The 16,592-nt window shown below is 37.2% G+C and overlaps 1 protein-coding gene across 4 annotated transcripts in view; it reads left to right on the top strand.

Annotated features, from left to right (window-relative positions):
- Nucleotides 1–16,592, top strand: part of GABRG2 (gamma-aminobutyric acid type A receptor subunit gamma2) — a 66,902-nt gene that overhangs the window by 16,078 nt on the left and 34,232 nt on the right. For all 4 annotated transcript variants that reach the window (XM_061456572.1, XM_061456570.1, XM_061456573.1 and 1 more), the window contains exons 2-6: nucleotides 7,946–8,094; nucleotides 9,689–9,756; nucleotides 10,708–10,928; nucleotides 13,498–13,580; nucleotides 14,280–14,417. In XM_061456572.1, the coding sequence (XP_061312556.1) occupies nucleotides 7,946–8,094; nucleotides 9,689–9,756; nucleotides 10,708–10,928; nucleotides 13,498–13,580; nucleotides 14,280–14,417 (659 nt within the window). The remainder of the gene's footprint in view (nucleotides 1–7,945; nucleotides 8,095–9,688; nucleotides 9,757–10,707; nucleotides 10,929–13,497; nucleotides 13,581–14,279; nucleotides 14,418–16,592) is intronic.

Below are 16,592 nucleotides of genomic sequence, written 5' to 3'. Positions count from 1 at the left end.
AGATAGCTACATCATGAATGACTGATTCCAGAAGTGATTTCCTTCTAAGTGAAATTACCTTGCTGGCAAAATATAGAAAAATGTTGTACAAGTATCCTGAAAAGGCATGAATATGAGTACCTCATAGGGTACTGCAGAACAAGAATCTTTATTCTTCCATTTTTCAAATCTAATTGAGAAATAGGATTGGGGTTTTTGAGCTAATGTTGTTTAAATAGATGGCTGGAGAGCATCTACATTTTCCTACTCTTACTCACTGAGAACAGAATTAAGCTTTTTACTTCTTGTTAACTTATAGTGAGATTTTAGAGCAATCTTTTCTGAAAGCAATGCACCTTGTTGGGGAAGAGAAATTACGTATGATAGTAACAGATGGCAATTACATACAATAAAACACAGCCAGAAAAAAATGAAGAGAGGTCACATTAAAAAAAGACCTAGTCATATCCCATTTCCGCAATGGTCATTAACTCCTTCTCTTGAGATCTCCCAGCTCTAGCAGAAATCTGCAGGAGCCGAGTTACAGCAGCAGGAAAAAATCATGCCCCATGTGCCTTAAATTTCATATGCAGAGGTGCACAAGTTTTAAATGAAACAAAAAAAAAAAAGAGGAGAGAAGGGATGGGAGGGTAATAAAATGGAAAGGAAGGTAAATAAAAAAATAAACCTTCTGAGGTCCACATAATTCCAACATTACACCTTTTAAAATTAGATATAGCTAGACAATTTCAAATAAAGTAGATCAACTTGAGCTAACCCTGTAATACAGAAGAATATCTGAAACTCTTCCCCCTGTTTCTATTTCTTTCTAATTCTTTCCTTCACCTGCCACAAACATGAGTAGCCCTAGGAGAAAGTAGATGTGTGAGGTGCTTATATTAGCTCTAGCAAACAAACTGTAAGAAAACATCCTTATACAAAATTCCAGCTCCAAAAAAAATTGCAATAATAATCTTAAATTATGGAGGATTATCTGAATTATCTGGTCACATCTTAGACTCCTTCAGAGTTCTCATAGAATTATTTTGAAAGGGAAAATAATGCTCGTGCTTACTCATGTCTCGAATCCAATCAGTTGTGCAATGCAAAAATTACACCACAATTATTCAGTACAGTGACCTAGAAAAAGCAGCAAATACTACAAACCAGAGGGTTTAGTGGCAGCCCTCAATAAATGCACTTCAAAGGGCTTTTTCTAAAAAACCCCACACAACCTTACAGGAAGGGAACAAAACTTAAACCAAGTTAAATTTTTCATTTTTAACCTTTCTAGGTAAATACTTGCTGTAGCCACATTCACAAAAGCAGATATTTTAACTATAACTTCAAAGGGCTAAAATTCATGATGAGATAAGGTGCAGTAACTAATGTAAGCGTATGCCTTAGGGAAGACATTAAATGACTAAAATAAACCAGACAGCTATAATTAACAGTTTTATAGCAACTAATACAAAAACATCATTGCTATGCAGTATTTTAGAGGTCTAGGGAAGAAGTTTAAGAATCGGACTGCTTCCCTCAAAATGGCTGATAAGCCCCAGTGAGGATACTGTAAGTTGCTGAATGACTAGAAGGCAGCTTGTAAAATCCACAGCATGATACTTAGGTGCTGCATTGCCAGGTATCATCTCATTCAGTGGAAAGCACTGCAAATGTTCACAGGAATCCAGCTGGCCTTTAAATATCAATGTAGACATAGTTTTCAGAAATGACTGCTTGATTGCAGGCAATCTAGGGACTTCATGTACTGTAAAGATGATGGAAATGTCATCTGCGTACTCATCTGTGCTACTCTAGTGATTTCTGGGTCTTGGATACCCATTTTGAGACTTGTGTGCTCAGTTCCTACTTCACCTTAGTGTTTCAGCTGTAGAGATTTATTTTTGAGAACTGTAGTATTATTTTAAGAGTTATTTTCTCGTACACTTCAGTGCCTCTGTGACTTAGGAATGACAGAAAAACTCAGCTTTGTTTTGATTTTAAGCAGTGATCATTTTGTGACAAGATTTTAAGTACTGTACACTATTTGAATAGTTCATGGAACAATAGCTGCAGCAGCAGCAGTTGCATAGGAAATTAACATATCTTCCATAGGCAACCTACCTAAAATCCAATCTACCCAAACCATTAAGTAGAGGTAACTACTATTTTATTGCCCCTTGTGAACTTCCTCAGCCTCCCTCACTAGGTGACTATTGCAAGTGGCCAAAACGCAGCTAATACTTCCTGGTTGTCAAGCCTGAAACAAGCTTTTCTGAGAACACTGTGAATCCAGTACCTGAGGCTTTTCTGCAACAAAGCTCCATCCAGGTACCAGAATTGCAATCTCAATAGCACCAGAGCTCCAGGTGGAGGGAGAAGGATAAGAAGACACTTGCTCTGTGCCCAAATCTCTCTCGGCATAATCTCCGTTACCTTTTACAGAGCTTCTCATAAGTGACTGATCCCCTCTTTTCCCCCCGAAGTATTGTGATGGACATTTAGTAGTAAAGGAGAAAATAGGTACCATTTTTTCTGGTAAAGATAGAAGCATGGTCCTGGGCACAACTTCAGGATTTAAAGAATGAGAATGGACAGAACAGAAACATGAACAGAGGAAAAGAATACAGTGTTCAGCTTTGTGAAAACATTTCTACTTCAACTGAGATAGCTTTACTTAAAATATGATTGGCAGTCAACAAGAGAGAATATAGACACAGCTAGATTTCCACCGACTCTGCAATCTCCTACAAATACGCTATTCTCTACATACTCATATGCCATATCTGCATACAGCATCACTGTATCTGTAGTGGGAACTTGGAATATGTTCTTCTCTCACAGTGACCAGATTATTGCAATGAATTATGTATGACCTATATATTAAGGTAATTTTTTATGCACATCAGAGACTTAGTTTGATTATTCATTAATTTAAACAGTGCTGTCAGGTAAAATAGCAAGCCTTGCTTCAGTCCTTCACTGAGACATGGAAAACACTGGTGCTGTAAGTTGAAGACTCACTCTGTGCGTGAGTAGTTTGTTAAATCTGTGCTGTAGGCTCTGTAGCTTCTTTAGCCTATTGGGCATAAAAGATGAAATTGGTCAGATTTTTTTTTTTGACAAATAATCTTAAATTTTCAATTAGTGGTAAACTAATTAGTTGTTGGCTGTACAGTACTGCTGCAGGCCTTTTCTTTAGGCACTTTGTGCCTATTCTGATTCTGCTTGTAAAAAGCAGTGCAATAGCAAGCAGATTCCAGCAGGGATAATTGACTCTTTTGTGAAGTTTCTTCACAGAACATATAGAAATAGTTAAAATTGATCTACTATATTTAGAAAAGTTAAAGGGCAAAGCCACAGCAGGTACAAATTAGCATGTTTTATTGAAAGTCACAGGAATTACAGGGATTTTGGCCAGCTAAATATATGACCTCACATGTAAATGTTGAAAGACTGAGCAGTGATGGCAGGTTTTTGCATCAGAGAATACCATTTCCCTTCTACTACCTCTAATAAACTGTGAAAAAATATATTCCTGTGAATTAGGAAACACTTACCTTGCTTCAAAGGGATATACTTTGTGAGTTATTGCTCACTAATGAAATAAGATGGGCCCAATCTGTCCCTTAGTTTAAACTGAAAAATTATTGCTGCTGTCTGTAATTTTAAATAATGTGTAGTGTACCTTTACCAACTTATGGTAGTGTCTTTCCAAGAAAACCTATGTATGATTCTTCTGGATGCTACATTACAGTGTCTCTCATATAGAGTTGTCATGGAACAGCAGAGATGATCAGAAGTTATTATGCTGACTTTATGTCTGCAATTAACTGAAACACAGTTGAAGTGGATAATCCACCCTTTAATGTAAGACAGCTAAACACCATTAATGTCATTATTTGTTAAATTTTACTAAGCTCAAGATTACTTTTACATAGGTATCAAACTTACTTCCATGGGAATAAAAGCAAAAAGAAATCCTAACAAATATATTAAAAAGTGGAATGGATTCCCAACCTGTAATCTGCACTTTCATGGGTTTGGTCTGCTAATAGGATAGTGTATCAACACATCAGCGAAACCTTTATCTAATCAGCTGTGCTATGTTTTCTGGACAAGGGTCAGAAAGGAAGATGGGAAAAAAAGTATTTCCCTAATGCATAAGTGATTTCTCAGCAGAGATATCCTCTGGGACTGACTGAGGAGTATATATATTACACTATTTCACAGCATTTCCAGTATAGAAACAAAGTCTTCAGAGCCAAGGATAAAAGAGGCTATGCTAACTAAATAGGGCATCATTTCCTTAGTTCTTTATCCCTTGATTGGAGAAACCAGTTCTACATGTAGCAGGCACCTCTGCCCTCAGAGGTTACGCTTGCTCCATGAATGATTAAATGTTGCTTACATGTTATTGCAAAGAACTTTCAGATGCACTAGCAAAGCACTGGATAATCTAGTCCTTAACATTTATGTTGTGTACTTAAGTGACACCTCCCAGTGAGCACTCACAAGGACTGTATAAACATTACAAATCAAGTAATAACTTCTTTAATGCAGAATTAGTATGTGTATTTTATAGTGAGAAAGATAAGAAACATGAGTTAAAACCACAGTAAAAACCTCAATGGCAGAATGAGGTTGTTATGCAACTGTAGGCTGAGTTACCAGTTCATAGATATTTGCACAATTTTATTTAAAAAAAAAATTAAAATGACTCACTTTTGTGCTGTTACCCTCACAAATATTCCTTTCTGATCTAAATTAATAAATGTTTATTAGCATGTAGTGATTTCTACCCTCTAGCTGCTTTATGAAGATGCATTTCTAGTAATGACATATACAAAGAACCCCCCCCAAATGTTAGGCACATGCATGGTTATATATATATGTAAGTAATTACAAGCACAGCCACCTCACAGGCTTAGCTGGCAAACTGAGTAGGGGTTGGACCAGATGACCTCCAAAAGCACCTTCTAACTTTAATTACTCTACAACTTGAAGTTTCAAGTGGGGGTTCTGACCCTCCTAAGCCCTCTCTTTTCCAAACAGGGAAACTGGATTTATGTAGAGCAGTCTTGCACACATCTTGTGATAGCATTAAATGTCAGAAGTGGAAATATCTCAAACTATCAGTGTCTGAAACATTAACTTTCAAAAAATTATGCTGCAATCTGCAAATAGGTTGTATACTTATATTGCTAGATCTCAAAACTTCTCGCAGTCCTAATAAAAACAGATTTCAATACGTATTTGAGTATAATCCAGGCTTTATCAAATTTGCTCTGGACATTAAAAGCACTTGCAAAATTTAGGCCATATAATCAGAAGAACTGATCTGAAAGCCTCAAGGAGATGAAAAGGGCTTTGTCATTGTAATTTTCATTAGTATTAATGGCATTGCACAGCTAAAGCCCTGCTCATCTGGATAGGGAAGTGCTTCTGATTGTTCGGGCTGGTACCCAGTTTTACACAGACATTTAGACAATTGGATACCCACGCTAACTTATGATCCACTTGGAATTCAGATAAAAGCTGGAATTCAGAGGCCTTTTTCCCTCATCACTTTGGCTATGTTTCCTCTCCTCTCTCTCACACTGATCTCATAAAGCATTTGCTGGGTTTTGAGATTTGGAGTGCAAAAATGGCTTGAAATGGCAGATGAGCAGACAAATAGCTATTTCTTTCCTACAAATAATTACCAAGAGAAAAAGGAAGTTTTAGTGACTGCGGGCTGCTGTTCTATAAGGTTGTTCTAGATTTGAGACAAGTCCTAGACAAACATGCTTTTTCAACTTTTAACCTTGCACTGTCTATTACACCAGGCACTACTAAGTAGCTGTCTGGCTTTTGAAGCTTTCTCATCACATTAATATTCAGGAACACATTGCCTTTGTCAAACAATGTATTTGATTTACTTGCTCGTTCCCATTCAGAAAAATTATTCTTTTTAGAGAATAGATGTTTAATTGGTCATAAAATAGGAGTATGGCTTTTTATACATTAAGTTAGATTTTTTCATTCCGTTTACATAGACTGAAAACATAATCTAGAGCTTTCTGTTCACAAAGACTTTATTTGGGAGGACTTCCTTTCCTTCAGGAGGGAGAACCTTGCTTCAGTTATGTTCCTTTGAATTACAATTAGAACTTTGAACTCCAGACAGCTGGATAAACAAATTTCCCTACCAATTTAATTATCCTGGCCTGCTTGTAGTACCAGCAGAATACTACAAAGCACACTGCCAATTAAAACTCCGCTTTTGATTGCCAGTAAAGCACTACAGTTTCAGGCCTGTGTAGCCAGAGGGAGGAGGTTGGGTTGCCTATTCTTGATCTGGGAAGCTGAAGCTCCCAGCTGCACACTGCTGGCACGGGTAGGTGAGGTGGTGCCTGGAGGCTGCAGGCCCCCAGCACTCAGTATATGTAATGAAAGCACAGATAGCCTAGCTTCACTAGCAGCTTCCCAGCTTAACTCCATGCAATACAATGCAAGACTGGCGCTCTCACTCATACTATACATTCCTAGTTGCTACAACCATATGTGCAGTCTCAGGCTGCTTCAAATTTCACTGTACTTTGAAGCACCTCCTGGGAAACAGAATCCTATACAGAGAGGCACAGACATGCGGCTCTTTCCTGTTAGGCTTTCCCTATGTGCCCACAGGGAAGAAAGATTCTAAATCCTCTTCCTGTATTTGTGCAGTTGGCTTACAGTTCCCAAATGCCCACCAAAAGCCTTCAGGCCATCTGCTGTAGGTAGCTATAAGCAGGATGCAGCACTGTAGGGAGAGGTGGGAAAGACCTCAGCTGAGCAGAGATCCATGTGAACAGAACGGCTCTATGAGACTCTGGGACCAGTTATCCCTTTACTATTGCGCCCATGACCACCGTCAGCTGTGTCTGCTTTCAATCTTGTGTGGCAAGCACGAGCTCCAGCCCCCATGAGAATCAACTTCTCTGTGTTCTCTCTCAATTTCATATAGATTCTGGCTGAAACAGGAAAATACCTACGTTTTCTGCTTTTGACCCAAACTCCACCCAGCAGCTTAAGACATTTGTAGTATCATTAATACTTTTCATATCCAACAGTGTTCAAACTTTGCCACAGAAGCAGGTCAGGAAAGAAGGGCATATTATGCAAAAAACTCACAGTTGCCTAGCACCATTCAGCTGATTACCACTGACATTCTGAAATGAGAATATCTAATGATGTCATATTCCAAAGTAGTTTCTATTCTCTCCTCTAGAACTGAAGCACAGATTTTAAGAAACAAAAATGTCCATTAAGGCTAGTCTACGTATTTCTGATTCTTAACTTGCTCCTTTTTATTGTGCTAAACAGGTTGAATTACACTAGAACTGCTGTCACACTGCTCAGTAGCAGAAAAGAAAACCCCGGTAGACAGTGAAAATGGATACCATTGGCAAAAATTTGTGCTGAACTTTCCAAATGCACAATAAACTCAAGTTCATCAGAGTGAAGAAAAGCTGTGTGACAGTTTGTTGCAATGAATCTAATTATTGGTCTTGTCAGTAATGTGTTGCATCAAATTGTTCTCTCAAAGAGAAATAATGCAACAGCACTGTGTACATACTATGTCATATTTTGCTGGAGAGTTGCATAAGCAAAGTGACAATTAGATTTGTTTCATAACAACTCCCACCTGAGTCAGTGAGAGAAAAATAGGCATACAAAAGGTGATAAACACTGATGTTCCTTCAAACAGACACAATATGATCCGAACTGTACTAAAAGGACATGTTGCTAAAGTGAACTGTAACCGCAGCTGTTACGTGACATCTTTACTGTGACTCTGTCTCCTTTTATAACGCAGGCAATGCTTCAGTGCTTTATGTGGTCCTATTAAAACCTGATAAGTGTGTATTGTCTCCAAAGAGAGTCGCGTACAAATTAATCCTTTTCAAGGCTTCCTATTTCTTCATTTTTATTTCTTTAACAGTTCCACCCAAAAGGGAGATGATGATTATGAAGATTACACTTCAAATAAGACTTGGGTTTTGACTCCCAAAGTCCATGAGAGTGATGTCACTCTTATTTTAAATGGCTTGCTGGAAGGATATGACAACAAGTTGAGGCCTGACATAGGAGGTATGTTTGGTTTCTTTTTAGACCACTTTTAAATAATCAGTGATGAGAAAGAAATTTCATGCTGTGTTATGCTACACAGGAAGCAGAATCCATTCACAGTAGTTATGAAAACAAATTACAGTGTGATAAGACATCAGTGGCATGAAAAATAGCCATGATTTCAGAGGCTCATGTAAATTAATATTGCTAAATCTATTCTGAGACCATCTAATAAGACTGTTGTGATTTGCTGAATCAGGCTGCTTGTAACAATGCACCTTCATAGATGTTCAGAATTTAACTTCTGGGGAAAGAAAAAGCAAGTCTTTATCTTCTTTGTATATCTAATGAGGCTGCTAGAAAATCATAAATAATGTATGGAAAGGAAGGCCGAAATGAGCCTGATCCTTGCATGCTGTGATGGACACAGATATAGCCCCTAAAAGCAGCAGATCTGTACTGTTCGATGCTGCATGAGACCTTACTTGCACAGCAGGGCAAGAAGTGACTATGGAATGAGGCACAGAGGAATAGGTTCACAGAAGAAAACTGCTGTCCAAGTAAGGCCAACCTCCCCAGATTTCCATCACAGTCAATATAAGTTCATAGCCCAAGCTTAGGCTCTTAGCAGAGGTCCTATTTGACAGAATCACCTTTTGCAGGAATCTTCCTCTCCACTGATTACTGAGGGAGCTCAAAGTAATAAATCTCCCTGAGTTGCTGCAAGTCAGCTTGAGAAGGCCCCATGTGTGCACAGAACAGGCAGAAAATACCTCTGCAGAAAAGGATACAGAAGTAATCAGATTATACAGAAAAGCAACGAGAATTCATGGATGAGGCAGGCAGAGGAAAGCAAGGGAAGCAGAGAGCAACAAGGTCAATGAAGGAAGCAGTTTCTAACAAATTTATAGAGGCTTATTAACTACGGCATTTTTCACAGTGAGGGATAACATAAATATTTAAACTCCAATGTACGCATATAGTGTAAATTAGCAGAGGAACTTGTCTTATTCTCCCTATCCAAGATTTTAGAGAATAGAAAGGAATTCAGCATTCACAAAAGAATCTGGGAAAAAAAGCAATGCTGTTTATGTCAAGGTGTAGAAGAATAATATCAAAATAAACTAATCTAACAACAGTTCTTTCTTCCTGTTTCAGAGCCTTGAGTGTTATTTTTTGCTTTGGGCTCATGAAATTGTTGCTTACCTACAGCTATCTCTGAAGGCACCAGCAGTTATGTTGTATGTAGCATTATAATGTAAAACGAGTGATGCATGAGATGCTAAGGAAAACAAGTTTTGTCTGCGGTGTTTCTGTAACCTGACACAAAATACACATACTCTCAGTCAGATACAATGCACTCAAAAATTACAACTGGTTTCACCATTTGTTCTTAAATAAATGAATTTGTTCAGATAGAATAAACCATTTAAGAATTTGCCTCAAAGTGTTTCTAACTAATTTCAAACTGGAGACATCACTGTACATTTAAATGCACATTTAAATGTGAGGCAACATAAAAGAGTAGTACTATAGCAAATTTCTGCTTGTGTTTGACTTTCATGTAGTTTATTTTGACCTTCACTCATGTTACTGATTCTTGTTTCTCTTACAGTTAAACCGACAGTAATTCACACTGACATGTACGTCAATAGCATTGGGCCAGTGAATGCTATCAATATGGTAGGTAAATGATTGCCAGTTTTCCTACAATGCTCACTTTGTTACAAAGCCTCCATCATTTTTGACATTACAAAGCTTCCATTAGTTTTAACATTGTGCTATACCTATATTTTAAAAATCTCATTATTATTATGGATGTGAGGACTATATGAGATATGAATTTCTACAAAACAAGGAAACTAAGCTCTATGCTGAAAAAAATGTAATAAATACAGTTTTAACATATCCTCACACTTTTATGTGACAGCTTAACTCCTGTAAAACTGAGCTTTCAGACTGCTACAAAATAAGGAAAACCATTTACCAGTGATATTAGCCCTCCTGAAATAAAAAGAAAAAAGCACCAACAGATAAAAAGAAAAGCCTAGATCCTCTTCTCTCCTCTTTCCAAAGTTCCAACAAAAAATGCAATTATATCTTCGTACAGGTGAGGGAAAGTGGTCTAGCCTTAGCACAATGCCTGCTTCATTCTCGTTGGGTTTATGTGTAGAAATAAACCTTAGATTGCTGTTTTCCATTCTACAACTACATTTGCAGCTCTGGCTACCCAGTGGTGCCAGGGAATGTGAGGCTTGACCACTTCTGATATTAACTGGGGGCACAGGCAATGAAGGCAGCAAAGTAAGCTCAATTTTTTCTTTTCCTAGATCCAAGGGAATAAATAATTGTCCTCTGACCCGATCAGGTATGAGTTGAGGTGGGGGGACACAGAATCAGAAAGGTGCATATACTACCCAATTACATCTTAGTTCCACCTATCATTGGAAAAATAACAGAATGACTTGATTCCAAATAATAATCTTTGGCAAACCATGCCCTCAAAAATTGACCAAAAAAATATTACTAGTTCTAGTATCATCTTAGTTCATATGAAATTAAGGAATGCATATCAGGAGTTATGTGAAATGCTGAGAGCTATGTTTTCATCAGTATTTCTGGTTAACACAACAGGAATATACAATTGATATATTTTTCGCCCAAACGTGGTATGACAGACGTCTGAAGTTCAACAGCACTATAAAAGTGCTCAGATTAAACAGCAACATGGTTGGGAAGATCTGGATACCAGACACATTTTTCCGAAATTCCAAGAAAGCTGACGCTCATTGGATAACAACTCCTAATAGGATGCTCAGGATCTGGAATGATGGCAGAGTGCTGTACACATTGAGGTATTTATACCTGACTTTAATTTCAGTTTCTCTAGGGAAAGTCAAAGAGAAAGGTCGTTTGAATTTGGGTCATTTAACATTAACCCTGGTTTTTTTTTCATATTTACTTATACATACAATCCTGAAAAAGGGAAATATTTAGAAGACATTATTGGCATGCAATTTATTTTATATTGGTAAAGAGTTTTATTTCTTCCTATAGTTTGTACTGTCTTACTCCACAATAGTCACACTCCTATACTAAAATGAATATAAGCATTGTTATAGTAATTCATCTTCCTTTTCAGGTATTTTTAGTGTTTGACACTGGATTGATCCGTATTGCCTTTTATCTTTTTACTGGGCTAAACCGATGAATTCAAAATATCCTTGACTTCAGTAAATAGTTTAAAAGGAGGTATTATATACATCAAAAGCTTCTTATTCTGAATTAATTACAATTTAGCTACATGAAGCTCCACCCTGCAAAAGCATTTAATTCCTCAATTATCTTATGAATAAGGACTATCATTTCAGCATTGGTCATTTAAGGTTTCATCCAAAACCAACATATATGCCCTGTCCCACTAAAATCTTCATGAATCTGAACTAGATATGCTCATGTGTGGATTCCTCAGTCACGTGTACAGCTTTCCTTTTGAGACAGATTGCCTTTACAATCTATCTTTTCAATCATGAAGTTATGCATATGCCTACATTTAAGTGTAACATATGCAATATACAACAACTTAAATATCATATTCCCGATGACCAGAAGATACTTCCTAAATGTGAAAATTCTAAGTGAGTTTTTTTACTTTTTCTGACATGTAATACAGTATTTAGAACTATGTAAAATGTAGGTAAGAACAGCATTTCTTCAAGAGAATTGATAATTCTAAATCACAGTACAGCATTGAAGCTGTGAGACATGAGGCCATCTGACTTCCAGACTGCATTTTTTCCACTGTTTTTTCCACTTCTGCTGTATTGGGTGCCAAGAATTAAGTTTTGAAGAAAAGCATATCCATCATCATTTTAATGAATAGATCTGAAGCTTTGGTTAAGACAACCTTTTATTGCTGCAACTGTCTGAATTACAAAAACGAGTTTTACTTCATAGTTATTTTAGATTCATTACACATTGCATCTCCAGAAGAGATAAGAGAACCATTGGAGTTGAAAACCAGTGCAAATCAAAGTCAGTCTGATAAAGAAGATCCTATGTCTGCTTTTGAAATGTTAAATTTGGACTTAGCTACACTACTGTTTCTTTGAATTTCATTACCTTTCTCTTCAACCCCCTCAGTTTCTCTCATTAGAAAAAGATATACCTGGCAGAAACAGTTATCTGTTATTAATGTATACTTAGTTCTAGTGAGTCGGGGCAAGCACCAGTAAGGATTCAACCTGGATTAATCCAGAAGTCAGATTTGATAGTATCAGCAGAGATCTAGGATTCTGTCCTGGATAGAAAAGGGCTCCAGAAGAGCTGGTTGATTTTTTTCAATCACTTCCCCCCAAGCTCAAGAACTGTCCATCCTGACCAGAAGGAAATGAAGCAAAGTTAGCAAATGTTAAAAGAAAATGTAGAGGTGGAAGCAGGGACAGGGTGACCCAGGAAGAAAACAGAGATGCTGACCAAGCACTGAGGGACAGGGTCAGAGAAGCCAAAGTTCATCTGGAGTCAAATCTGACCTGGGGATCCTGGTGGACATTCGCCCTAAGCCAACTAAATTGGGTTTTTTTTTCTCCTTTCCCTTTTTTCCTCTCATCCCATCTCTTCCATCCTTTCCAAAGTGCAAGTACAATGCAGCTCACGGCAGGGCTGGAGCTATGTATAGCCTAGCAACAATTAAGGGAGTGAATGAAAAATGATAGAGTTTTTAGCTGGCCCATGAAGGGATACTATCTCATCTAATTTTGGATTTCTAAAAGTACATATCTCTACTTGATCACCTACACCACCTGAGTTATCATGGAGGTGCTCTTGATATTCAGTGGAGAGAAACACCTTCCAGTATATTCTTCTTCTGATTTAAATATCTTATTTTGGAATGAAATTAAGTACATCCTCAGAACACCTTTCCACCAGCTATCAGTGTAGTCTAGATGGCTGTCTTGGATGCAGATGTCTAAATTTAGACTCTCATCCATCATTTCTAAAATAGAATTTTTATCATGTAAGATACATTTCCCTGGTGCATTATGGCATGTTGTGACACAGAGATTTGTCACTGCTCGTGAGATGACCTGTATATTTACTTATGGATTTGCTAGTCATGAGTAATGCTGCTATTTGAGATGCATAGGAATAGAACTTTAGTACCTTATTCTAATACACAGTTCAGAAAGTAGATGATTAGGGCCTATGTAACAAAAATCAAACACTGCTTATCAGTAACCATGATGTCTTCCTGTGCTCGGAATATCCAAATTAATATATAACTATCAATGGTTTATTTTTGCTTTAAATATATATGTGTGTATATATATATATTGTTTTGCATCTTTCTTTGCTTGCCACAATGTAGCTTTCAGAACAATGTTCGCAAGAGCATTCTGTATATCCTGATCTCTTTCTCCTCAGGCTGACAATTGATGCTGAGTGTCAGCTACAGTTACACAACTTCCCAATGGATGCCCATTCCTGCCCCTTGGAATTTTCAAGCTGTAAGTAACATGCTTAGAAATATCCCTTTTTTTACCCACTGTGAACAACTTACTATCAATTTATATTATTTATATTTACATACTAGGAGTCAGTGAGAATTATGTTCTTAACTAGACATAGACCAATGGTTTATCAGTTTTATTTTGACCTTATTTTCAAGTGTATGTATCATATATGTTCACAAATACAACTGAGGAATGCTATATAGAAAATTATATAATTTCTGGAACTCGCGATTCATTTATGATAATAACTCAGCATAACAGTAGACATATTTACAATCAGAATCGAAGTCTCATGACCTGTTGCTTTCTCTCTCCATATGAGTGTTTTACTATGGCAATAGTTTGAGTCAAAAGTTTGACATTTTGCAAACAGGTCAAGGTATGAATTCCTGGTCCAGCTGCAGACTTTTTTGGCCATAATTGAAGGATGGGCAAAATTGCATCCTACTGGGTCCACGAAAGTAGAAAAAAAAACTATCTCAAGTGCTATTTTGATTTATATATAAATAAAATAAAATGTAACATTAAAAGACACTACTAAGTAACGTGAGAAAAACATATCTATAATTTACTTGCAATAAGCTTCTCTAGTTTTTCCCAGAACTGGAAAATAGTGTTTTTACTCCCTAAAGTGTACCATAACCCTAGCAATGACTATAAACCAAAGCATTCTGTATTTTCCATTGCAATAAGATGGCTACCCAAGGGAAGAGATCATTTACCAATGGAAGCGCAGCTCTGTGGAGGTGGGGGACACCAGATCCTGGAGGCTTTACCAGTTCTCCTTTACAGGATTAAGAAATACAACTGAGGTGGTGAAGACTACTTCAGGTAAGACAACTGATCTGCTTACGTGTAGGTTAATTTTGGATTTCATTAACAGAAAGAAAAAAGAGATTTAGAAGTTTGGAAGTTAACATTGGCACTTCACTGAACAATTACAGGCTTTTTTATACCTATGGAACCATCCGGGCTTTACTATTTCTGAAGAACAGTACACAGGAAGAAAAATAAGTTGTTTACTGTCCATTCTTGTCCCCCAAGTAATACCTAAAACTGTCAGGAGAAAGCTACTACTGCAAGGGGTGTGTAGGCAAGGGAACTTCCTATGCTGTTTCAGTGTAGAAAACAGCACAGCTGAGCCACTAAATGAGAACGTGATACTGATTTGAATATTTTACAACCCCCCTTCCAGCTTCTAGTTGCAGAAAGTAGGTCTGCACAGAAATAAAATACAAAGTCCCAACCTCTTTACTACAGCAGCTCCAAGTTTATTTTGTTCCTCAAAACAGGGCACATTCAAATCTCATTAAAGAGAACAGCCTTACAAATCACTCTCAGATGATTTTCCTGCATATTTCTGTCTCCTTGGAAACAAGTAATGAGATCTAAAATGATAAATAAGCAAGCACTCAACATTTAATAAAAATAGTGATTTTTAACACTACTAACTAAGCAGGAAAATTCATACTTCTAGACATATATATTGTTTTATTTCTCAGTGGAAAGAAAATCAGTGAATATGAGAAAGGATGCAAAGAGGAAATACTAATATTGTATGTGCTTGATATACCTTGTCTTTGGTTTCTCCCTTTCAAAAAGATCAGTGAAATGAAAGCAGTTTTCTTTTCTGGTTGCTTTTGATTTTTACTTTATTTTCCTTTCCTGGTGTATATATTGATTTAACTTCAGACATCTGTGTTAATTCAGACTTAACAAATATCTTAAGAAATATAAAGAAATATCCCCATCCATTTTATTTCCAAAAGGTCAGCATTGTATTCAAAAGGAAACTGAGATATACTACAGTGGAGAGAAACCCGTTGTCTATTACACCAGAGTGCAAACAAACGGGTTGAGAATGAATTCAAGTTCCAGCTCCTGAATCACCAGACATTAAGCACAAATGACATGTCTAGTCTTATGAGCAGGGAAAAAATGGAATGAAGCCTCACAGCTGTAGCCACATTGGCCTTATGGCATCTTCTGCCATTTTAGCTGAGGAAGATATTTAGTCAGCTGCTCAAAAAAGCATTTGACCTTTCTCATTTTCTCAGAAAAAAAAACAAAACTAAAGGTGCAAAAGCAAAGAGAGCAGTGTGTGTGCGAGCTGTAGCTGCTAATAACCATCGTTACACATGGCATGGTGGAATTGCTCTCAAAGCAGAAATATAAACAGCAATACATCTCACCTCAGGCTCCCCCTGAATAGGCAAAGCACAAAAGGCAGCAGTGTACCCTGGTGTGGCCAAAGGTCTCAATGTGCTCAGGATGAAAACTAACTTTATTTCAGCCTTAAGTCAAGTTTCTTTTATTTGCTCTTTTTCTTTTCTTTTCTGCTTGAGCCATTCTCTAATAAACTTTTTATCTTTTTTGGGGGGGCCTGGAGGTAGAAAGCAATAAAATCTTATACTACAAGCTACAGATCCACTGATTCAGCACAGCTTGCACTGGTGAACCAAAAGCACAGACTGGGAAATAAACAGTAAAACACAGAAAGTAAAAGGATACTTTCCCATGCAAAGAAAACCTTTTCTTTTTTTCAGCCATTCAAGCTCATAGTGCTCACCTGGAGTACTACCCTTATGTTGCATCATTAGTTTTTAATCTGATGACACACACCAACCCTTTTAATTTGCCTTAAGAAAAAGTAACTAGGAACTAGAATGCACTTTAAAGCAGCAAAGAGTCACTCCAGCCATCACTAGATTCCTAAGAAGAAATGCTTGTGAAAGCTACTCGGGTTGCTGAGCTACTTTCAAAGACTTGCTGAGTATACAACCTTGGGGAAACATCTTGTGTATACATTTATTTTGCTGCAGTTATCTTATGTTTGATTCCCCTTGCTCCTTTTGTTTTTATGACCATACATATGCAGAAAATTGGATTTCATTTTGATTTAGGTGCAGTATCTAAATAATTAGAAAGTGGGGAAAAAACCACAACAAAATAGGGATTGTCACAAATCTGGTCTGCCTACTACAGATATTTTGCTAAAGCTGGCAG

The sequence above is a fragment of the Pezoporus flaviventris genome, unplaced genomic scaffold (genome assembly GCF_033815535.1).
Source record: "Pezoporus flaviventris isolate CSIRO_AGI_PZ_B2104156 unplaced genomic scaffold, CSIRO_AGI_Pfla_v1 ptg000023l, whole genome shotgun sequence".
NCBI classification, from domain to species: Eukaryota; Metazoa; Chordata; class Aves; order Psittaciformes; family Psittacidae; genus Pezoporus; species Pezoporus flaviventris.
This window is presented reverse-complemented; position numbering and strand designations above follow the sequence as displayed.